Genomic DNA, 24,179 nt, shown 5'->3' on the forward strand with positions numbered 1-24,179 from the left:
ACCTTCTCACCACAACCCTGACTCTGAGAAAAGCCATACTGACTGGTGCCCATGTCCCTCAAAGCACAATGTAGCCCAAAGCCCACCCAAACCCCTCTGAGATATACATGGGACAGGAGGAATCTGGCAAGGTACTCTACTCTTGGACGGATCTAACAACACCAGTTTCCCAATGCCTCTCAGACACCCTGGAGTTGACACTCAGCTTCCAGCTCATCCAGGCCCTTGCTCCAGCCCACAGACATCCACAGGAATAACACTCTGCAGGCAAACAGCTTTTCCAAGTGGGTCTTTCCAAACTGCATTTGAAGTGGAGCTTGGCCTGAAAGGGGATCCTCAACTCTTCACAGTAGAAAGCCTGTGGCTCATGAAGCTGCTTTTCAGCGAGCACTTATGAAAAGATGACAGGCTCGTAAACTCTAATGAGATGTCTGGCTCCAGTCCAGGTATATCTGCTGAGGACTGTTTTCTCAGTATCCTCGGTTTAGCAAATTGCCTGAGTGGCTACCAGAAAGCAGATACTAAGTGCTATTACAGTCATCCCAGTTCACACAGACCAATTATCATTTCCTGTTTAATCTTTAAGAAATGTGTTTCTAGGGCCAAGTAAGATGACTCAGTAGGTAAGGTTGCTTGCCGCCAAGCCTGACAACCTGAGTTTGATCCCTGGAACCCACATAGTAAAAAGAGAGAACCAACTCCTGTAAGTTGTCCTCTGACCTCCATACATGTGCTGTGGAGTGTGCGCACACATACAAAATAAATTCCTGTAAAAAGAATTAAATTTTAAAAAATAAATGCATTTCTATGCCTCAGTTTTCTTTTCAAATCTCAAGTAACAGATTGTACTTGACATGAATTTGTTCCTTCTACAAGTAACTACTGAGCATATACAAACGTCAGGAGCTGCGCTAGGGGCTGAGGACTTAGTAAATAAGCACACAGTCTCAGCCCTGGGGAGGAAAGAGACAGAGGGCCAAGTCTGGTCACAGCCACCTGTAGGACTGAGATAAGGTACAGCCATGCCTATGGCAGCATGGCTATACCAGCAAAACCTGGAACGTAACAGCAGGCAACACTTATCCAGGACTTAGGATTCAAGACAGCAATACCACATTGTCTGTGTTCAAATTCTGTCACCAGCCCAGCATGTCTCAGTCGCCCTCCTGACAAGGCTATGTTGGCACCTCCAGACCTACCACATGTGACCCTCAAAGAGGACAGCAACCCCAGAGTCTATGGGTGTCACAGTAGGATGCCTAAAGGCCTTCCTCACAGAGCCTTCTTTCTCCTCCTCCTCCTCTTTTTTCTCCTTTTCCTCCCTTCTTCCTCCTCCTCTTCCTCTTCCTCATGCCCCACTCCCTATATCTAGGAAGGAGTCCACTAGGTTCCATTCCTACCCCAAGATCTAGGAATATGTGGCACCTCTCTCCTTCCAAGCCACAGGCTGCTGTCCTGCAGCTGTGGGGGCTCGACTCACTAATTTACCACAGTTGCCCCTGGGTGCCCCGGAACCGTGCTGAACTCATACAGGGACACTCTGGCTGGGACTGATCTACTGGCAACCAGCAGAGCGATTCTGCCTAAATGGGTACACTGTGTCTACTCACTGAGTCCAGTCCCATCAGAGTGTCCCAGCTACCCTGTTCTGCCTTTTCCATCATCTTTCCTCCACAGACTGAGGCTACCTAAAACAAAACAAAACAAAACAAAAACTAAGCAGCCTAACAAAGCCTTCCTGCATCATCCAAGTCAGTGAGTCTCTGTGGGTCTTTTTAAGAACATATGCACATAATTTAAAAGAAAAAAAAGAAGAAGAAGAAGAAGCAGAGTCCTCTGCCGGATGCATCTCAAACACCCTGAGGCCCGCTCGCTGCCTTTAATGTAACCCACCCCATCCTACTCATGGCAGCCTCAAGCCATTGAACGTGGCCTGCCCTAGTGGTTCTGAAAGCTCTGGGCACGGTACTCACAAGCCAGAGTCCAGTATCCCTACAAGTGTCTTTATTATAGAAGTAGAAGCGAATATCAGATACTAAAAGCTTTTGCAATGTGATGGTAATTAAGAACTCTGGAATGCCAAAGTGAACAAAAATCTTCCCCTGCCCCCTGTGGTTATCCAGGATAGAAGTCTTTGTTTTCCAAAGCTATCACATTCCTGTAACCTTTACCAAGCATAGAAATCTTTGTTGCCCAAAGCTTTCAAATTTCTGTTACCTTTGCATTTCTATTACTTTTGCAGCTCTATGTTATCTTACTTAATTACATGTTTATGCTATGTACCTTCTGCTTGCATTCCTCACATGAGTATAAAAACCCTCCAAAACTTGAACAAGGGGTCTGACTCTTTTGATTCATGGGTCAGTCCCACTAGCATCTAATTAAACTTCCTCTCCTCGCCTGACTTCAACTGTTGGTCTCTGATTTTTCCTTAACATCTTGGCTCTCTCCTCCCTTTTTCCTAGGGCCTCCCTCACCAGCCTCTCACCTGGCTGGAACTGTAGCCCTGGGACTTGCTGCATCCTCCTTAGAAGAGATCAAATCCGCTGTGTGGCTGCTCTCGAATGTGACTCACGGATGAAAATGTGGGATGTAGTAAGGCCAATAAGGGCTAGGGTTTGAACTAGATGTACAGAGTTCATAGGCATGGGGCACATGCTCACAGCTCCTAGGAGGACAGGACCTAGCACAGGGGCCACAGGGCCAGAGGAGCCAGAAAAGTGTGAGCAAGGATGTACATAGCCTGAGGTTTCTGTGGAAGCAGCAAGGGAGGCGGAGAAATTGACTTAGCAGGCTGTCCCCAGGCCCCAAGGCAGGGTGCAAGGGCCAGAGAGAGGCCTGGGAGGGAGGTGTGGTGAACTCTGGATTGGCTGTATAAGAAAGTTGCACTTGGTTACAGCTGTCCCTCAGGTCAGTTAGGCCCAGATGAAAACAGAAAGGAAGACATCCCTTCCTGAGCGTCTACAGGTGCTCTGTCCTCTAGATGCTCCCTCTAAGTGCTCTGTCCACTAAGTGCTCTGTCCTCTAAGTGCTCTGTCCTCTAGGTGCTCCCTCTAAGTGCTCTGTCCTCTAAGTGCTCTGTCCTCTAGGTGCTCCCTCTAAGTGCTCTGTCCTCTAAGTGCTCTGTCCTCTAGGTGCTCTGTCCTCTAGGTGCTCCCTCTAAGTGCTCTGTCCTCTAAGTGCTCTGTCCTCTAAGTGCTCTGTCCTCTAGGTGCTCTGTTCTCTAGGTGCTCCCTCTAAGTGCTCTGTCCTCTAGGTGCTCTGTCCTCTAGGGGCTATGTCATGGCTGCTCAGATTCCTAGAGGAGGAACAGAGCCTCTGATATCCTCAGAGCTCAGGACACAGATAGAAAACCATGACCTTCCTCTAGACGCTGGCCTTGGCCGCCTTGACCCTCTTCCTTTTTGCAGTTACTCCCTGGAGTTGGTGTTTCTCAGTTATCCTAGATGCTCGCATTCTCAGTGCTCATCTTCCTACTGGCCAGATTCTCTCAGACATTTTCCCACCTCCCCACACTCTATAGCCCTGCACCTCTCTTTGTCCCTCACATGCCACACCCAGCCACACACCCCCACACCCAATGCCTCACACAGCCACCATGCATGCTACACCTGCTGCACCCAAAACCCATCCCACACATGCCACACACTTTGTACCCCACCCTCCCACCACACACACCACACACATCTTGTACCCCACGTGCCTACCATATACACCACACCCCCCACCACAAACATCTTGCACCTCACACGCATCCTATCCCCCGTCATGCCTGGTCCTCACACCAGCCAGGTCTCCAGGTCCTACTCAAGGATGTAGGGGGCTGGGCATTTGGATTCTGCCCTGAAGACCTGAGAACAGAAAGGGCTCAGCACTCCAGGCTGCTCAGAGAAGAAATCAGCTTTTTGTTCTTTCTCCAGGGAACTGCACAGATAATAAACAGATTGAAGCCAATTAAAACAGGAAGGATCAGCTGGCTCTGACCCAGGCAAGATGTCCTGACTAGAAACCACTGGCTTGTGTCTCCCTCCTGCCGGCAGCAAGGAGAGAGGAATGCACCAGGTGACCCACCCACCCTCCATGCCAGAAACTGCCCTGGGCAGGCAACTATGGAGGGGATTCTGCCCTGGGTTCTGAGCTTCAGAAAGGGCCCCACTGTCTTGGTTCAACAAGATTTTCAGAGTTTAGGAGGAGCAATGGGGGCGGGGTGCAAAATTTCTTTTCTTTTTTAATTTTTACAAAAACTTTATTGAGAATTTCATTACATGCATATAAGGTGTTTTGATCAAATCCATGCCCATTCCCTCCCCTCCAACATTCCCTCCTCTGAAGAGGTAACCCTAAAATCTTTTAAGGATTAGATACAAGCTCCCAAATACTTTCAACATTTTTGGCCTTTGGAACAGAGTATGTTGCTAACAGGCCCAAGGACATTTCAACTTTTAGCCAAGAAACCGGCTACATTTCTTTGGGGTCTTTTTACCCTAACTACGTAGCCAATTCCTACTTCCTATTCTTATCACGCCATCTTCTGAAGAGGTTACTCAAATTGCCAATAGGGAATCAGGATGCCAACCACTCTGGCTTCTTCCATGCTGAACAGGGACACGGGGTGAGGCAATTGGAATACCCCTTCAGTGAGTGCAGGATTTCTTATGTCTGCCCCAGGGCTGCCATGACTATCCTTCACACTCAGAGGAGGCAATTTTTAAATTATGAGTGTGACCCAAGTGCCAGATATGTGACCTCTGTGTACCTGAGAAGGGTGCAAAGATTTGGGCTAGCCTGGCCAGACCTCACTGAGGCTGAAGGGCTGGGGTTCAAACCAAATACACAGCGCTCACAGTTTGTGTGTGTGTGTGTGTGTGTGTGTGTGTGTGTGTGTGTGATATTTATGTTACATTTTATTATGTTGACTGTGAATGCACACGCATTGGCCAACAAATTCCTGCCTCCTCCAGAACATGGGCTTTTTCTCCCAAGGTCTTCAGTCAGTCAGATGAGGCCACTGATTTAAATGTCACTACTGATTTAAATCATTCTACTGATTTAAATGTCAATCTTAGAGAACTACCTTCCCAAAGGCAGTTACATAAGGCTTTGACCAACCATCTGGGGTCAGAAGCCAACAAGGGAACACATGCTGCACCAGAATCATTGGAGACTGGCATCTCAGCCCCACATAATCTGCTGAGTGCAAATTCTGAGTCCTGCTGAGAATTCAAAGATCTGGAAGCCAGAACAGGACCACAGGATGTGCTCCCCAAGTGACAGCATGCCCAGCCCCTGCTGCAGTCTGTCAGCATCACAGATAAGAATTAAATTCACTGTATTTCTCTTGTCTCTAGGTACTCAAAAAAGAAAACAGAGAGGAAAAAAATAAAATAAAAAGGCCCAAGGCTAGAGCACAAGGCTCAGCACTAGATGTGGCCCAAGACTCCAACAGCTAACTAGAAGAGTAGGTCCCAGCACTTTGGAATTATTACCCAGCTGAGACTAGTTTGTAGTTTTCCAAGATGGATTGTCAGGATCAGATGGTGGCGTTCTCAAGGCTTGAAATCCTGCTGACAAATTCTCTGTGTGGGAAAACTACTCACCACTGGGCCTCTGTGAGCAAGAAAGACGTTGATAAGCCAGCAGATGCCCTTGGGAGACAAGGCATCTTGAAAAAAACAAACCAAGCAAAAAAGGTCAAGGTCTAAGATTTTCCTCCATCAAGATGATCCCTGAGAGTTTGTGACTGCCTTGACCTGGGATGTCTGCCCTTTGGTCTGAGGACAATAGAAGCTCTGATGCTGGGCCAGTGTCCCTTGTTTCTGTTGAGCAAGAAAGGAGGCCTGACCTGGCTCCCCAGCAAAGAGGATGCAGTCCCACAGGGCACTTGTACTGCTGAACGGACAGTGGGACAGGAGGAACCTCAGAGCAGGGGGAAGGGGAGGATGGTTCTGTCACTGATGCCTCCCTTGGTAGGCGAGAGTATATCCAGGAGGGAAGCGTAAGGCAGCCTTGGGGAGAGTGTGAGGTGGGTGGCAGGGTGGAGCAGGGAGGCAGAAGTGAGGCCTTCACAGAAGCAGCACTGGAGAGCATGGAAGGTGCTGGGGCCCAGTTCACCTTTGGGGGACTCAGTTCTGCCGTTTTGATGCCATCCAAGCTCAGCAGCATATAGAAAGATTTTATTTCTTCTCAAATGTTGATTCTAAATTTGAAATCTCTCTAACGACATCAAACTACATGAGAACACACAGATTGCTACCGAGTGGCAGCTTTCAAAAGGAACACCCACATGGTGTGTGTTATTTTGTTCTAAAAACGGGTGCCGGGTAGGATGGGAGCCACCTCAGCTGTAGGAGGCTGTGTCCCACCCCCACTGTCTCTGATTTTTATGCCTTTTCATGCCTGTTCCCAAACTCTGTGAGAAGTGTGTCATCTTTGACCAGGAAGGAAGCCAAACAGCATTTTCTGACCAGAGGACCAAGTGAGGTCTCAACTTTGCTGACGTTCCCTAGAAATTCCAACCCGCAGTGGAACTGTAGAGCAAGGAGCCCTTGCCAGTTGACCCTCTGTCTCTGTGAGTCACAGTCACCATGAGTCACACTGACGTTCCCTACTGGGTGGCAGCTCTGTGCACAGTGGGAACTTAGTGACAGCAGGGTAAGTTGTCAAAGGCTGCTGGTTAAGAATCTTCTTTGAATTTGGCTATGACACCAAAAGCACACACGGCAAGAACAAAAATAGAAAAACTTAAAAACTGTGAACAATCAACAGTGCAAAGACAACCTGTGAAAGAGAGAAAGTATGTGCTAGCTGCGTATCTGATAAAGGGTTAATACCCAAAATATATTTAAAGACTCCTGCTGTCCAGGATGCAGTCCTGTGACTCAGCTCCACGCTGCCACCTGTAGCAACCTGAGTTCTGTTCAGACACCTCTACTCAGGTGAAACTGAGATTTCTGACTACATGGCAGAAAACGAATTTCAGGACCACTCAGTATGAAGCAGAAGTAGAGTTGATTAAGATCAGGTTTAGGGGCTGAAGAGGTGGCTGAAGAGGTGGCTCAGCGGTTAAGAGCACTGACTGCTCTTGCAGAGGACCCAGGTTTGATTCCCAGCACCCACATGGCTACAAACCATCCTTAACACCAGTTCTAGGGAAATCAGAAGCCCTCTTCTGACCTCCAGGACATTATACAACATGGGTGCACTCACATACATGCAGGCAATACATTCATACATATGAAATAAAAATAATAAAATATTTTTAAAAAAGAGAAGGTTTAACAAGTTTAAAGCTGGGAATGGGGGGTGGAGATGTAACAGAAAGAGAGGGACTCAGAAAGGATCATGCACACCCAGGCATGGGCATGGGCTTCCCAAGAGAGAGCTGAGCTTAACTGTCTTTACAATAGTCAGTAAAGGATTTGGGTGGCTGCTAAGGAACGTAAATGAGATCATTGGGTGGCTCTTGAGGTGCACTGGATAGGATTACAGGTAATAAGGTAAAACCCTAGGTCACAAGTGTTGCACCGGGGAGTTAAGATATGTTTTTACTTGGGGCTGGAGAGAAGACTCAGCCCTGGCTGCACTTGCAGATAACCCAGGTTCAGTTCCCAGCACCCCTTAACTCCAATTCTAGGGATCTGACACCCTCTTCTGGCCTCTGTGGATATTGCAGGCATGGGGTGCACTTAACGCACACACAGCCAAGACACTTATACACATAAAATAAAAATCAATATGTCAAAGAATTTTAAGAACTGTTTTTGCTAAAAATGAAGCTTACAGTCTTGTTTATGAGAGTTTCAGAAAAGTATAGGTTCACATATAGAAAGGGATACAGCCATACTCAAAGGTTACAACATGCTTAGGCCTTTAAGCATGGTTCGTGGCTATTTAAACATTTCGGTGATAAAATACCTTAACAAAAGCAACTTAAGAAAGGATTTATTTTGAACCACAGCTCAAGGTACAACCCATCATGACACAGAAGTCAAGGCAGCAAAGGCATGATAGTGCTTGGTCCAGGCTCTCCCTGCCCAGGACACGCCCTGCCCCTTCATCATCCTCCACCCCCACCCCACACACATATACACAGTTAAGATGGGTATTCCCATAGAAATTAACCTAATCAAGATAACCCCTCAAAGCATGCCCAGAGGCTAAGCAATCCTTCACAGATGAGCCTGGAAGCTTGTCCCCTAGGTAATTCTATATCCTGTCAAGTTGACAACACTAACAATCACAATGTCTTTACATAGACAAACCCCACAGCAAATTTTGTTAATTGTGCTGAAATTATTTTTTTTTAATTTTGACACTGGATTTTCCTGTAGCCCCAACTGGACTGTTAAGTTGACATAAATTAACCAGCACAGGATTTGAGTAGACATTCCTCCTAAGAAAAGATGTGACTGGCCAAGGAAAACACAAGAAGACACACCACTAATCATTAGGGAATTCTAATCAAAGCCACAGTGCAAGCCAGGTATAGTGACCAAAGCTTATGAGCTCCATGTTCAGGAGTGGGAGGAGGAAGATTAAGAGTTCAAGGCTGGGGCTGGAGAGATGGCTCAGCGGTTAAGAACACTGGTTGTTCTTGCAGAAGACCTGGGTTCAAATCCTAGCATCCACATGGCAACTAACAACTGTCCGTAACTCCAGTCTGAGGGGATCTGACAGCCTCTTCTGACCTCCTTGGTCACTGCACAACATGGGTGCACTTACCTACATGCAGGCAATACACGCATACACATAAAATAAAAATAATAAAATTTATTTTAAAAAAGAGTTCAAGGGCATTTTCAGCTACATACTAACTTCAAGGCCAGTCTGACTTAAAAGTCCTTGTTTTTAAAAGTGGAGGAGGAGGCTCTGGAGAGATCACTTAGCAGAATGCCTGCTGCACAAGCATAAGGGCTCAAGTTCAGATCCTTAGAACCCACGCAAAAAGCTGGGTGCATTGCACATGGCTGCAATCCCAGTCCTGGGAGGCAAAGACAGATTGTTGGAGCTCACTGGCCAGTCAGCCTACCTGAATCAGAGAGCTCCGGGCTCAGTGAGAGATTTTTTTTAATATTTATTTATTATTTTTATTTTATGTGTATGTATGTACTGCCTGCATGTAGGTATTGCTCGCGGAGGATAGAAGAGGCTGTCGGATCCCCTGGAACTGGAGTTACAGATAGTTGTTAGCTGCCATGTGGGTGCTGGGATTTGAACCTGGGTCTTCTGCAAGAACAGTGTTCTTAACCGCTGAGCCATCTCTGCAGCCCCATCAGTGAGAAATTTTTGTCTCAAAAAATAGGATGGAGAGTCACTGAGGAAGACGTCCAACATCAACTCCTAGCATACACACACACATACACTTACACACACACAGACACACTCACACAGACATACACTCACAGACACACACACAGACACCACATATATACAACATACACATACAGCATACATACATACATACCACATACACATACATCACATACCACACACATACACCACACACATACATATATACCACACCCACAAACATACACCACACACATATATGCACATACCATACACACACACACACCTACACCATACATATACCACACACATACATACACACCACACACATACATATACATACTACACACACACACCACACATATACACACACCACACACATGCATACATACTACACACACATACACTACACACATGCATACACAGCACACACATACATGCATACCACACACACACACACACACACATACACAGTAGCAGTAAGGATGTAGAGAAACTAGAACCCTTACACACTGCTACTGGGAATGAGCAGTTTTGAAAAAAATACATTGGTTCCTCAAAAAAATTTAAAATAAAACCCTGCTTCAGAATATGCACCAAAGAAATCAAGGTCTCCCAGAGATAGCCAAGAGCTGGGCATGGTGTCACACATCTTTAATCCCAGTACTTGGGAAGCAGAGGCAGACAAATCTCTGAGTTTGAGGCCAGCCTGGTCAACATAGTGAGACCCTATCTTAAAAAAACAAAACAGCAACAACAGAGATTGCTAAGCACCACTGCACTGCAGTAACCATCACAGCCGCCACAGCAACCAGCTGGGTAGATAGAGAAGATGAGGTGTGTCCATACAGTGGTATGTGACTTAAATAGAGGGCAGTCTATCACATGCAGCAAAGCAGATAAACCTTGAGAACAAAATGGGAAACAAACCAGCCAGAAAAAACAATTCCTGGGCTGGAGAGATGGCTCATCAGATTAAGGTACTTGCCACCAAGCCTGAAGACTTGAGTTTGCACCCCAAGACCTACACGGTAGGAGAAAACCAACTCCTGCAAATTGTCCTCTAACCTTCACATATGTACACACACAATGCACTAATTAAGTAAATGTAATTTCAAAAAAAGACAACCCCTATATGACTTCACTCACAAGAAGCATCCAGAGGGAACACACAGGCCCAGAGCAGCCCTAGAGGGCTGGGGAGGGGCAAGAAGCTGTTTCTCAGTGGTGTAGAGTCTCCCTCATGCAGGAGGGGGGCGTCCCAGGGCATGTTGCAAAGGCAGTGTCCTGTGGTTGACAACACCTGGCCCATTTGGAAATCAGGAGGGTGAATTTTCTGTTGCATTTTTTGTTACCATTTTTTAAAGCAACTTGCAGAAACATGTGCAGTAGAAGATGATTTAAAGGAAGTTTAAAGCACAAATCATTGTCACCTGGTTTATTTCCATGTGCATGCCTCAGTAGCACAGATACCAAGGCAAACATGAGAAAGGCAAACAAAATATGTGGTAAGGACCACTCCTGGGGAGAACAGTCTTGTTTCTTAAAACCTGGAATAAACAGGGCAAACATTAAGATCCTTTTTTTTTTAACTTTGGGGACAATTTAATTCCAAACAATATAGTTATGGACAGTCTCTAGGTAAGGTCGGTAAGTTTTAAAAAAGATTTTGCCGAAACAAGAATTAGTTGTAAATGAGAGGAAGAACATTCTAAATATATCCACAGCTTTTGTAAAGGGGCAGAGAGGTAAGAGAACAAAGATATTCAGATAACTGTAAATTTGATATGCCTGAACTGAAAGACAGAGGATGGGACAGCTGTGAGAGAAGAGGCTAAAGAGGGAAGCCAGAGCGCATCATTAAGGCCTTACTGGGTCTGCTAGGGACATTTGGTCTTTACCTGAATACAGTGAACTACCTAAGTTTGAGGTGACATGCTAATTTGAGGGCTTTAGAAAGATTATACTAGTGGTGGTGGTAGTAAGAGGAAGAAACTGGAGGCAGGAATATCAGCTACTGCAGTAACATCAGCTTCAAATAAAGACAAGAAGTAATGAAGCAGAGATAAAGGAGGAAGGTTGGAGGACGCCCTGGCCATTTCCTGAGGCAGGGGCTGATGGAAGAATAACTAGTTTTTTTTTTTTTAATGAACTCTCATTTTGGTATTTCTGATGTAGCTAAGACAATAACAGGCAGTGGCACAGGTGTCTCATGAGCAGAACAGGCAAATCTGATGTTGAGTCATTGACAAGGACACCATGAGCACCAACAGTGGTAGGTGGCACCAGGGATGTAGATGAAGTCATCTAGAGTACTCAGAATAAAAGTTAAGAGGACAATAGTCTGAACCTTTCTGAATATCAACATATCATGAATAGTTTTAGGAAAGTGAGTCTTTGAGGATAATGGTTAGAGTAAGAAAGGAAAACCATAAAAGATGATAGCTAGCCCTCAAACTAGAGTTATAAGAACTGAGTGTTTGTCAAACCAATAAATAACTGAAATGTATCAAAGATATTTAGGAGCAAGGCACTTGGTACCTTAGATAGCAACAATTTCAATTTTTGTATGAAGACCAGACTATGAGTAGGCTGAAAAAGGAAATGAGTACTGAGAAAGTCGGAGGCAAGGAACTAAGTTTATGAGGACTAAGGATAAAGCAAGGTTTGAGATCTTTAAAGCTGAGATACTATGTAAACCACAAATATGACATCCTTGAAAAAAATAGGCAAACGAAGCCCTATCAAACAGGGTTCCTAGTGTAGAAGCTAAAATTCAATTTGAATTAGTTTAGATAAGCCAAATGAGTAGAGTCAGAGTCGTAAATACCAACAAGCCCCTTTCTTCCGCTTTGTTTCTTTCTTCTGTTGGATGTGTAGTCTTACTGAGGATTCGCTTCTCTTTCTGACAGGAAACAGTGTCATCATTTTTCTCTTCTGGTTTAGGAAAGAGGGTGGCTTCAGTCATGTTCCATTCTTAGATACAATACAGAGACTGACAAAGACAGGATGCCTGAGGAAGATGTGAGAAGGATAATTCTCCTGAATCAGGGTGGTCTTTTTTTTCCTTTTAAATATTAAAAATTAAAAGGCAGAGAAAAAATTAGCACATAAAAAGTCTTGTAGTCTGAGTCATTTTGATTATGTGTCATCCAAGTTACGAGATCTATTATGACTTTTCAACTTATCTTTCCAGTTCTGCTTCTAGAATTTCACCCCATGTATATGCATCCATTGGGCACTTAACATTTTCCGGCAGGCTAACAGGAGAACATATGTTACTGTATCTGCTACTTAGCCACTCATGTCTCACTTTACTCTTCTGGTAATTTCTTAGTAGTATTACCCTCCAGGAGTAAACTTTTTCTACATCATCATCTATTTCTCTTTGGCACACAGCTCTTACAGTCAAGCAATGTAGTTTCCATAAGGAGTCACAATTTCTTAATGCAGAATTCCAACTCTTGCATGTCACGGAAGCTCTGCACAAACTCTGAAGGTCTAGCTCACTGAAAATTTTAAAAGTGACTTCTAAAGGTAGCCGTTCAACAAAGTTATTTTGGCTGTCCATTTTTCCCTTTTCAGAATCTGCAGAATTCAATTCCATGCCAGAAACTCTCAAGTTATTGTTCCTCTTGGAATTTTTCTTCATAGCTTGATGTATCAGTCAATTACCCTCATGTGTAACCAGTGAACTGCAGCCCCGTCCCCGCAGCCATGCTCTGCTCACAGGTCTGGCAGCACTCAGGCACAGCCCATGGCCCTCGTGAGCTCAGTTCTCCACTGACTGGGTTCCCGTGGTCCTTCTGTCCTGCCCGCTTTCTAAGATCCATTTTTAAGATTCTTCTTTTTTTTCCATTCGTTAGAACTTTGAACTTTTTTTATCTCATTTATTAGTGTATATGTGTATGCATGCTCATGTGTGTGCAGGCACACATGTATACAGGTTCCTATGCACATGAATGTGTGTGTGTGCGCATATAGAGGTCAGAGGACAACCTCAGTTTTCATACCTTGTGGGACACAAGGTGAAAGCCTAGGGTGAAAGTCTTATTGACAGCCATACAGCAGGCCTGAGGCAATGGAGCCACAAGGAACGCCTTGTGACATTTGCTCCCATTGGCAGATCATGAGACTGATGCCTAGAGCTCGCCACTCCCTAGTCATCACCCTTAGAATCCAAAATTGCAACACTTAGATAGTGCAACAGTCAGGGTCATGTGGTTTCCAGGAATCCAGGCTCTTTAATCTGAAATCCATTATGCTAATGAGGCATCCTACCCGCTATTCTGTGATAGGATGTTAAGTCTGTTATGCTAATAGGACGCTGTCTATTAGCTAATACGGTATCCTACTTGCTGTACTGTGATAGGATGCTAAACTTATTATGCTAATAAGGTATTCTACTTTCTGTGCTGTGATTGAACCACTACCCCTATATAAGCTTGTGCCTTCCTGCAGTAAACCAGACCTGTGTCACTGAACCTGGTCTCCTGTGTGTGAATGCAGCTCCACTGACACAGTCTCCTCACCAGCCCTGGGATCCAGGACTTGGCAGAAGCAGCAAAGACAGAAGGTGGCACCAAGTGAGCAGAAGAGCGGCCTCAGCCCAGGGCAGGCAGAAGAGAGGCCTCAGTCCAGGGCGAGCAGAGGAGCAGTCTCAACTCCCATGAGAACGAAGGAGCAGCGTCCGTGAGAATAGAAGAACGGCTGCTACTGGCGGTGACCGCAATACCTCATTGCTGTTAACCTTTTTTTTGAGGCAGGATATCCCACTGGCCTAGAACTTGTCAAGTAGGCTAAGTTGGCTGGCCAGCAAGCCCCAAAGATCCATCTGTCTCTACCTTCCCAGCACTGGAATTGCAAGAGCCATACCCAGCTTTTCTTTTCTCTCCCTTCCTTCCTTCCTTCCTTCCTTCCTTCCTTCCTTCCTTCCTTCTTTCTTTCCTTCCTTCCCTCCTTCCTTCTTTCCTTCCTTCCTTCTTTCTTTCCTTCCTTCCCTCCTTCCTTCTTTCCTTCCTTCCTTCTTTCCTTCCTTCCTTCCCTCCCTCCCTCCCTCCTTCCTTCCTTCTTCTCTCCCTCCTTTCCTTCCTTCCTTCCTTTCTGGAAGTTCTTAGACTCAAAGTCAGGTCCTCATGCTTGCAAGGCAAGCATGTGGCTGATTGAGCCATCTCCCCAGTCCCTTGGTAATTTTCAATAGAATTCCTGCTACTTCCAAGGTAAGCAGGGCTGTTCAGCTACATCTGCTCTGTCTCAGCATTCTGCAAGCTGGCTTGTCCTTGTGATTTTGGGAGATGGTTCCTTGGTTTATTTATGCCACAGGCAAAAACAATTTCTCCTTCCTGGGAGATGCAACCTAACTCTGGAATGCTGGGGGAGAAAAGAGCCAAGGAATGGGATGGCTTCTGCAGCACATGTGGATCCTGCTCCAACAACCAACTGTCCCAGAGCTGAGGGAACGACACACAAGGAACCAATAGGGAGATGCAGGCTGCTTTTCCTAGAGTCAAATCTCAGCTGTGAGAGTCTTGATCAGCTCAGATCCACCCCATCCAATCATCCCAGCTTCCCAAAAAATCTCATGCTACTAGAGGCAACCCCAGAGACTGGAGAGAGGTGTGGATCCAGGGGCCACCAATCCCCAGCCTTCTCTTCTTCCTCAGTACCCCGTAACAGAACCTGAATTCATAAAGAATCCCTGACCCTTGGGATTTGACCCCCAACCTTCAGCTTCCACACCAGGTCAGGCCCTCCCACCTTGGGTCAGAGAACTGAAGGTTAGGAGCCCTATAGCCCTAGGGACTATGGTAGCCATAATGGCCAGGTTTTCCCCTGTAGAGCCAAAGGAAACACAGTGCTCCCTTCTCCCAATCCTCTGCATATGTGAGCAGTCACTCCAATTCTCTTGGTGTCTCTGGGCACTCCCTACCATGTTCCCTAGACCCCTGCCAGTTGGAATGGGGACTGTGCACTTTCCAGAAGCTGGTGAAAAACCCAATATAGGCTTGGTCCTGTACATCCCCTAGGAGTATTGACTCATGGGGCCCTATTACCATGTGAGAACCTCTGGTGCACACATGCACACAGGGTACAAGCACAGAAGCAGCCAGGCCCAGATCCTAGACTTGAAAGAATTAGAAGAGCTTTAGAAAAGTAGAGAATGAGAATTAACATAGAAGCAAAGCAAATAAGGTGGCTGCTTAGCCAAAATGCAAAGTAAGCAGGGTACAAGAGGGCTCCAGGCAAGACCCCTCTGGTCGGCTATCACTGGATCAAAGACCTGGAGAAAGCCAGGGGCTGGCTAGAGAGGTCAGGGCAGTCAGCTACTCAGGCCTAGATTTAGAGTGCCGACAAACCCAGGTGAAGATGACAGGTATGGGATACAAAGAAACTGGAGCAGTAAGACCCCAAGACTGGGCCTCATCCTCCAACTAACATCTCCCCTCCTTCCCACAGAGGGATACCCAGACAGCCTGGGGTGAGACCACCACCTCAGATAGCACCTGGGGCTACAGGGAGACCCTGTCTCAAAAAAGACCAATAAATAAATAAATAAATAAATGCAGGTGGTGGAGGGAAGTGTTACAGGAAAACAGAGGGCGTGTGCAATTGATTAGGCTCCAGCAGAAGGATCCTCGATTCAATGAGGGGTATGCAGGTTCTGGTCCCTGCTCTTTGTCCTTGATCACCAGGCTCTGTCTCAGCAAACATAGATACCCAAGGAAAATGCCCTCACTCTGTGCCAGGAACATGAGGACCTGGAGGTGCCATTGCTATCTAAAGGCTGCACTGGATCCTTACCTGCCCCCCACAGAGCAGCTGCTTGGTCTCCAGCTACACAGTACCTCCCCTGTTATAGCTTCTGGCTTTTTCCACTCCCCTGGGCACAGAGCTCCAGCGCCACTCCTTCTGCCAGCTGTCCTGTCATCCCAGGCTCAGCCAAACATTTGTACTGGCTCTGTCCCAGGGGAAAGGGTCAAATAGCTAAGGGTCCTGGTGGCAGTCTTACTGCAGAGTGGAGCATCCTGAGCCCATCTGTGTCCTTGAACCAGATAGGGGAATAGAGGCCTGAAAACATGAAAGGCCCACAGTGTCATCTGTGAAAGTAAGATTCTGAATCCTGAGCTATCAGAGGCCAGGCCTCCCAGTTCCCAACACACAGGAAAACTGTTCATAAACTTATGACTTTGAAAAGTAACAACATAATCTGGCAAGCAGAAATGAACTCATACCATGGTATAAAACACCAGCGGGTTATTAAACAATCTTAGACATAACATAATCACAGGCCCATGTCACCTTGGCCCTAGCAGGTGCAAAACTGCACATTGAGCTTCTTGCCCACTTCTATTCTCCTGGGCCTCATTCCGAGTCTGGGCCTTGTTTGCCAAGCATGTCCCTTTGTCACTGGGCTATGTCCCACCTCTGTGCATCCCAAGTTGGTACAGATTACCCCAGGCCATTTTTTCAGGTGCTGATTAGTTGAGTTACTGCACACAGCCTCCAGGACAGGCTACAGGATGAGCCCAGTAAACAGTAACCCTAGAGGTAGGTAGCTGGGGTGGGGGTGGGTGGGCTGGTGACAGCCAACACCAGAGCATAGAAAGAAGGACAGGGCTTTTTGCAACAAGGCCAGGGCACTGCAAAGGAGTTCAGCCCTTAGCAGGTCTGCATCTCCCCTCAAATGAGAATGCATGAGGTGACAGGCCTCTAGAACAAACACCGGGCCTAATTTTACAGGGACGCACTGTTGTTTCTTTTCCCATTTAGGGGAAATCTCAAACCAGATTTACCCATTCTGGTTGCACAAAGCAGAATTGCCTTCCCCAAAAGGGCTGCAGGTTATGTTGACAAAGCATCTTCCTCAGTCCAGAGGAGCAGATTGTTACAAACGGCACTAAATCCAGTCACCAATTCCTTCTTTGTAAAGAAAGACCCAGGAAAGGGCTCTATGAGGAGAAATGGAGGAGGCAATGGCAGGTGAGGCAGGAACTGAGAAGTGGAGAGAAGCTCCAAACTGGGGACCCAGTGATTGCCCATGAGAGTGGACCAGGCATGGGCTGACTGCTGGAGTGTGGGAACCTGCAGTACAAACTGGATGTTGTCTGGACACCTGAAAACTCCCTCAGCTCAGTGTATGCCACAGAGCCCTGGCTTTACCAAGCCCACATGGTGCACTCTTCAGCCTCTCATCACAATCCTGGCTCCACACACCCTGCACAGATACACCACATATACATTGTACACATGTACATATATCACAGTGCACTACATACAAGCATTCATATCATATATGTGGGACCATGTACCATGCATATACAGGAGTGCGCACATATGTATGTACACCACACACACACATACACACACACACACACACACCACATGAGCACACACAGACATATCATAAGATAGAAGATGCTCTGGAGCTGTGCAGGATGTTGGCAGCCAATCACCCAGGGAAGGGGCTGAGTTGCAGAGCCTGGGCTAGAACAGTGGCTTAGCCGAGAAGCATTTCTGAAAAGCACAGATCCTGTGACTATCTGAGGCACAGAAAACTTGAGTATCCATATACCCTAAAGACTATCAAAGGCTGGGCAGCCTGCAACTGGCCATCAAAGACCTTGCCGCTGGTCTTCCCTGCAATGCAGAATCCCATATTGACTCAGTGCTAGTCAAGATGACAGTGTGTGATCGAGTCTCATCTCATGGGAATTGCCATTTCTGGCTTGTTCACTAGGAGAAGCTCCTCTACTTGAGGGCCACCAGTGATCTTGCAGAGAGGAATCCCCAGAGAACCAGGCTCCTCCCAAATGCCACCTGCAGCCCAGCAGGAGCAGCTATGCAGGAATAGCTCCTCCAGCCCCAGCCCAGCTGCAGACAAGGCAGCCTCCCACCGACACTCCCACTACAGCTGAGGAGACCTCAAGCCAGAACTACCCAGAACACTCAAGCCACACTACACATAGACACCTGACCCACAAAGACTGAGTGACATGATGTCAATGATTATTTTTAGTCACTGAGTTGTGAGATAATTTGCCACATAGCAATGGATAGGTGACACAAGTATAGGCCAGATACAGGCTGCAGGCTAAAAAAAATATATCTGACTTTGACTCAGTGTTTCCCAAATATTCTTGTTATGCAGTAAAAGAACCAAAGGGTCATCAGAAAGTAGCAAAACAGGTCCTGCAACCCTATGACACATCCAACAGTGCTTACAGCTAGGTCATCTTCAAAAGGCCACCAGTCCCAGGCAACATCATCTGTTTACCTTAATGAGGACAGGTCCTGGTCCCAGTGCAACATTGGCCAAGGTTACCCCACCTTGGGCCACCACACTTTGTCCTACCTGAGGCCAGCTCCCCAGGGGAGGGAGGGCTAGGGCCCAACTACCTACCAGGAAAGCTTCCCCAGGTTATAATTTTTTATTTCCAGAGTTATCATCTTGGCTTTAGAACCACATATCCAAAATCTATTTTATTTAGTGTTTGTGTATACAGGGGTGTGGGGGTGTGTGACAGTGAACATGTGTAGGGGTGTGTATGGAGGCCAGAGGGCAACCTTGGCTATTGTTCCTCAGGCATCAACCTCCTTATTTTTTCTCTCACTGACCTGGAACTGGCCAACTAGGCTGGCTCATCAGTGAGCCCCAGGCATGTTTCTGTCTCCACTTTCCCAGAGCTGGGATTCCATGCTACCACCTCCAGCTTTGGGGGGGGGGGTATTTTTATTTTTATATGTGCATGAGTGTTTTGCTTGCATTTTTTTTTTGGTCTTTTTGAGACAGGGTCTCCCTGTCTCCCCAGCTGGCCTAGAACTCACTATGTAGACCAGGCTGGCCTTGAACTCACAGAGATCTGCCTGCCTCTGCCTCCAGAGTGCTGGGATTAAAGGCGTGCACCACCAGGCCCAACTTGTCTGCATGTATGTAAGTACACCACATGTGCACAATACCCACGAAGGTCAGAAGAGGGTTTGGATACCTGGAACTGGAGTTTCAAATGGTTGTTAGCCACCATGTAGGTGCTTCAAAACGAACCCAGGTCCCCTGCGAGAGCAGTTGGTGCTCTTAACTGCTGAGCCATCTCTCCATCCCCCACTTCCAGTTGTTTTTTTGAATGTGGGTTCTGAAGATTGAACTCAGGTCTGCAGGTGTTTGTCCTTGGCCTGCAAGTACATTACTGACTAAGCTATCTCCTCAGCCCCCTACTTAAGGTTTTTAGGTGCTAGTCACAACTACAGACATTTCATTAGTAGGTGACAACTTCAGATTATCACTAATACCAGGTGTCTTATCAAAATGTTCACTTACTCCTCAAGAGAGTCCTGAGGCAGGTATTGGACATGCCCAGGTATGGAAGGCTGAAAAAGAGCTAAGCCACAGACAGCATGACTGAAGCTAGAGCTGGTCCCTAGGTCCTCTTACTCTCCAGTCCCTTGGGAACATCCTTGAATGCTAAGGCAGTGATCACAGGGGAGAGCCAACCCCACACAGTCTCCCTGCTGGAGATGCTGGTTCTGGTCAACAAGGAGGTCTCAGTGTGCCAGGACATGGCCCTGAGTGAGTGGCCGGGACCTAGAGATAAGCCTGAGAAGCTAGTGAGGCACAAGAAAGCCTTGAGGACAATATTGCCTTTAGGTCTTCAAATGTGGAGCTGATGACTGACTTTTAGAAGCCTTGAGTCATTGAAAGTGTGTGTTTTTTCATAGCAGTGAGATAATGCTATGAAGTAAAACAGGCCCATCAGTCAGACACATTGAAAATCCTAGGGAATACCTGCTAAAAGCACAGAGTGATTAAACACAGGTGAAAAGTTCACATCTCCTCTCATTTCTCAACCCCTCCACCAAAGGCATGTGTGCATATTTGCCCCAAGTATATACATTCACATATGTGGGTTAATGTGTTCACATACCTGTGTATGGTGTGTTCATGTACACGTTTGTGTTTGTACATGTTTGTATGTGTATGTTGGTGCCTTGTGTAGCATGTTAGAATGTATGTTTGTATGTGTTTCTGCTTGTGGGTTGGTGGGTATATGTCTATACATATATACATGTGCGTCTTTGTGGTTTGTGTGTGGTGTGTGTATGTTTGTGTGATGATATGTATTCGCATGTGGAAGAGGAACATGTGACTGCCCCTCCCACACAGCCTGCATGCTCTGGAGCCTGGCAGTGACGCAGCCAACGCTGTAGAATTGCAGCCTCCATTAAGCAGCTTGCTCCTCCCATGCCATGTGATAGGTGCAGGGAGAACAAGGTCCTTAGGAGGGGAGCAGACTAGAAGTGAGTCTCCTCCCCCCAGCACCTGTTTAGGGTGCATGCCCTCTGGCCACTCCTGTGGCAGTTGGCTGGCTGGCACAGGCCTGCAGTGTTCTGAGTACTAAATCATCATGAAGTTGTGGTTCTAGGGTAAGAGAAGGTGTTGGGAAACCCTGCTGTTAGGGTTGTAGTCCTCCATGTCCGGATAGCTCTAAGGGGCTCGGTGCCAAATGGAAGGACTCCCCTTCTCAGCAGGTGGCTTCCTGCTCTCTTCCTGACTTACCTGGAAAGTGCCACCAAGCACGGATGCCTGACCTTATTTGGAACATGACCTTTGGCATAGTTACCTGGTTAAAAACTACCCCCAGGTTTTTTCTATATGATAATCAGGCATTGCCTGATAGTTGGACTATAGGAGCCCACTGCCACATGTAAATAAAGCATACTATGAGCACCTATCAGCTGAGGCTTTGGCTACTGCCTCCACACTATATTTTCCCCAGTTCTCCCACTGAATAAACGGAACTATTTCATTGAATCACTGAGTCTGGAGCTGTTTGCATCGTTGAACCTGCCTCCCCGGAAGGGCTTTCTTCCGTCAGTGCTCACTGACTGTCCTGACCCCGCTCGTCGCTTCTGCTCCCCCTGTCCTTGTGGACTGGTGGCCAATGACCCACGAGGAGAGGGAGAGACCCCACAAGAAGGCAGTCGGGTCTTTCTTCTCTAGTACCTTCCATCACAGCTAGCAGTCTATGGCACTCTCCAGGATCCCAACCAAGATTAGTTCCTTGTGTGGCACATGTCAGGAAATGACCGACCTCCCCACACCTACAATGACCAGCTTTCCAGGACAGGGAGATTTCAACTAAAACCAGGACAAGTTGGTCACCTGCCCACATGGCCTTGTCTCTCCGCTTAAGAGACCTAGGGTCTCAGAGATGGGTCCTGTGGATGGAAAGCAGCAGGTCCACTGTCCACTCAAAGGACAGGTCCAGTCAAGTGTAAAGGAGGAAGCAAGGATTCTAGGCCTGACCTCAGCAAACCATAAACATCAACCCAGGGCTTAGTCCCCAGCACAGAGCCCACCCCTCTTTGAAAATCCAGATCTGTGCCCACTCCCCCACCACAAACACACCAGGGCTCCCAGTCCTCTGCAATGGCCTGTCCCCAGATGCCCGGGTAGGTGTCCAAGGGTGATGAAGGTAGGTGGTCTACCACGTCTAGAAAACAACTTTCAGGGTTTTATTCTTGCTGGTATCCTTCAGCTGAACAGGCAGACAGGGTGGCATTGGGTGTTAAGGGGCCAGTGGCTCTTTTATTTTGAGTGACCAGAGCAGGTGAAGTCATCGGCACATCTGAAACTCAGAAGGCTCCTACCCACCTCTGGTGGTTCAGGTCCCTTGGGGCATCCCAGCTGCATTCTTCATGAGCCTCAGATCTCCAACACAGAGAATGAACACAGGATGGAAAAGGAGGAGATGGAAGGTTGGGGTGCCCCAAAGATGCCTCAGCACCCACTGAGTAATATTAGGCCACCACGCCCTGACTCTGTGAAGCTGGGATCACTGTGGCTGTCAGCAGGCTGTGACTTCAGTGGCCCCAGGAGGCAGGGTGGGCTCATTATAAAACAGTGACTCCAGGAGGTTCAGAGACTCGTTGAAGGTGCATAACTGCATCCATATCAGGCTGCTTTCTGTGCTCAAGCTTCTGTTTGGGTGGTGAGCAGTTCAACTGGGAGGGGAACCTACTCGTATTAAAAGGGAAAGCTAGCTTTCGCCCCCTGCTGGCTGCTCCCAGGATGATCACTCTCACGGCTCTTAAAAGCTATTTAGCACAGATCATTTCGTTTATTTTTTTCCCACAAAAGTGACAAAGAACATATTTATACTATGTGACTAGCTTTCCTTTTCAATAATGTGGTGATCCAAATTATCTTATGACATCAAATTATTTACTTGAAATACTTCAAGATAAAGGATCTATGATTTTAATAGATGAATGAAAATAAATAAGATTGTCAATATGGACAGTGAGAGGACAGAAATTCTGTGTTCATCTCATGAACTGATGTGTATGTGTTCATAAACATGCTGTATGCTACTTATTAGTAACTAAGAATATAATGCCTGCATTTATACTGTGGAATGCCCACAACGAACTGGAAAGAAAAGTCCTGAAACATCTCACAAAAGAAATTTGGGAGCCTGACAAAAATGTCAGATATGGCCAAGAGCTGTTTGAAGCTCATGATATTCCAGGACCCTCCAGAGTCAGGCATCTCCTCCAAGGATCCAGCAGATGCAAAACAGTCCATGTCAAATCTTAGACACTGTCCCACAGACAGTCCTTGTTGGAAACACAGTAATTGCTTTCTTTCTTTCTTTTTTTTTGACTTTAGATATTTTATTTAACTCATTAACTTTTTCAAAGTTCATGTCTGAGCCATGGTTTAAAGAATAAACAGTTACAGGTACAGGTCTTAATAAGGCCTCTCCTTATTAAATTATTCTTGGGAAGAGTAATGGGTATTTAGCAATTATGGAACATGAAACATACAGCTTAGTTTGATGCATTTCTGGCATGTGGCAGGTGGAGCAGAGACTTTGTCTTCTGAGTCTCATCATATCACTTACCCACTTCATTTTTATATACTATTCTTTCTTTTCAATCTGAATTTTGCATAGTTTATACCTTTGGGGAGAGGGAGCAGAGAGACTTACAAAGAAACGAACACCTGACACCCGGCACCCAGTTCTGCACGGTTCAGCCCACCATTCCAGATTGCTTTTGCCCACGGTGTGCCTCATCTCCCATCCCCATATGCCCACTCACCCTCATGAGGGGTTCACGGGGTACTCTTGAGATCCCCCGGCACCCCATGGAGTCCAGGATAGGTTGGCTTGCTAGCTCTGAGCTGCTACCCCCATGGAGGTCTGAACCCACCCTCTCAGGCTGTCTGCTAGGATCTCAGCCTTCTTGATTTCTTCTTCAGCCTTATTGTAGGGCTTCTCCCAGATTGCATAACTCTTATCTGTAGGGGGAAAAGAAAGTCCTTGACTGGTGACTAGGAGATGGGAAGGAGAAGTAAAGGCAAGAGTAGTTAGCTTTACAAGTTCTAGACAGGGAGCTAGAAAAAAGTCAGAACAGGGCAATTTTCAAATGTTCATATGACAGTCCATTAGAAATTCTTTTTAAGGGCTTCCAAAAGCATCCCTCTATTGGGTTCTCCTCATTTTTCTTTTGTCTGCCAAGGCTGGACTTGAGAGTGATGGACTCAGGATTTGTTTTCAGGCACATTAATAGCTGTTAGAGTGGCTAGAGCAGTGTTGGTTTCCTCTCAAAGGCTTCTAGATAGGTGGAGAAAACAAATTTAGCCATCATTTTAGAACAATAGTGGGTTATTCCCCTTAGCTACAGGTGGGCAAGCCCTGTATTTTTTAAAAAAATATTTTATTTATTATTTTTATTTTTAATTATGTGCGTGACTGTATTGCCTGCATGTGTGTAAGTACACCTGTGTCATGCAATGCCTGTGAGGGTCAGAAGAGGGTGTCAGATCTCCTGGAACTGGGGTTATGGGCAGTTGTTAGCTGCCTTGTGGGTGCTGGGACTCAAAACCGGGT

The 24,179-nt window shown here is 46.5% G+C and overlaps 1 protein-coding gene across 1 annotated transcript; it reads right to left on the reverse strand.

Moving 5' to 3' along the window:
* Positions 1 to 12,472: 12,472 nt before the first annotated feature.
* Positions 12,473 to 12,940, reverse strand: Fbxo48 (F-box protein 48). Its single transcript, XM_008845768.1, has one exon. It carries the CDS (start codon positions 12,938 to 12,940, stop codon positions 12,473 to 12,475), a length of 468 nt encoding a protein of 155 aa, XP_008843990.1.
* Between the last annotated feature and the right edge of the window lie 11,239 nt (positions 12,941 to 24,179).

This window comes from Nannospalax galili, unplaced genomic scaffold (assembly GCF_000622305.1).
Source record: "Nannospalax galili isolate Female #2095 unplaced genomic scaffold, S.galili_v1.0 scaffold702, whole genome shotgun sequence".
Taxonomy (NCBI): domain Eukaryota; kingdom Metazoa; phylum Chordata; class Mammalia; order Rodentia; family Spalacidae; genus Nannospalax; species Nannospalax galili.

Coding starts and splice junctions, on each gene's coding strand:
- Fbxo48 (XM_008845768.1), bottom strand. CDS start 12,940: ATGAAGAAAAATTCCAAGAGGAACAATAACTTGAGAGTTTCTGGCATG.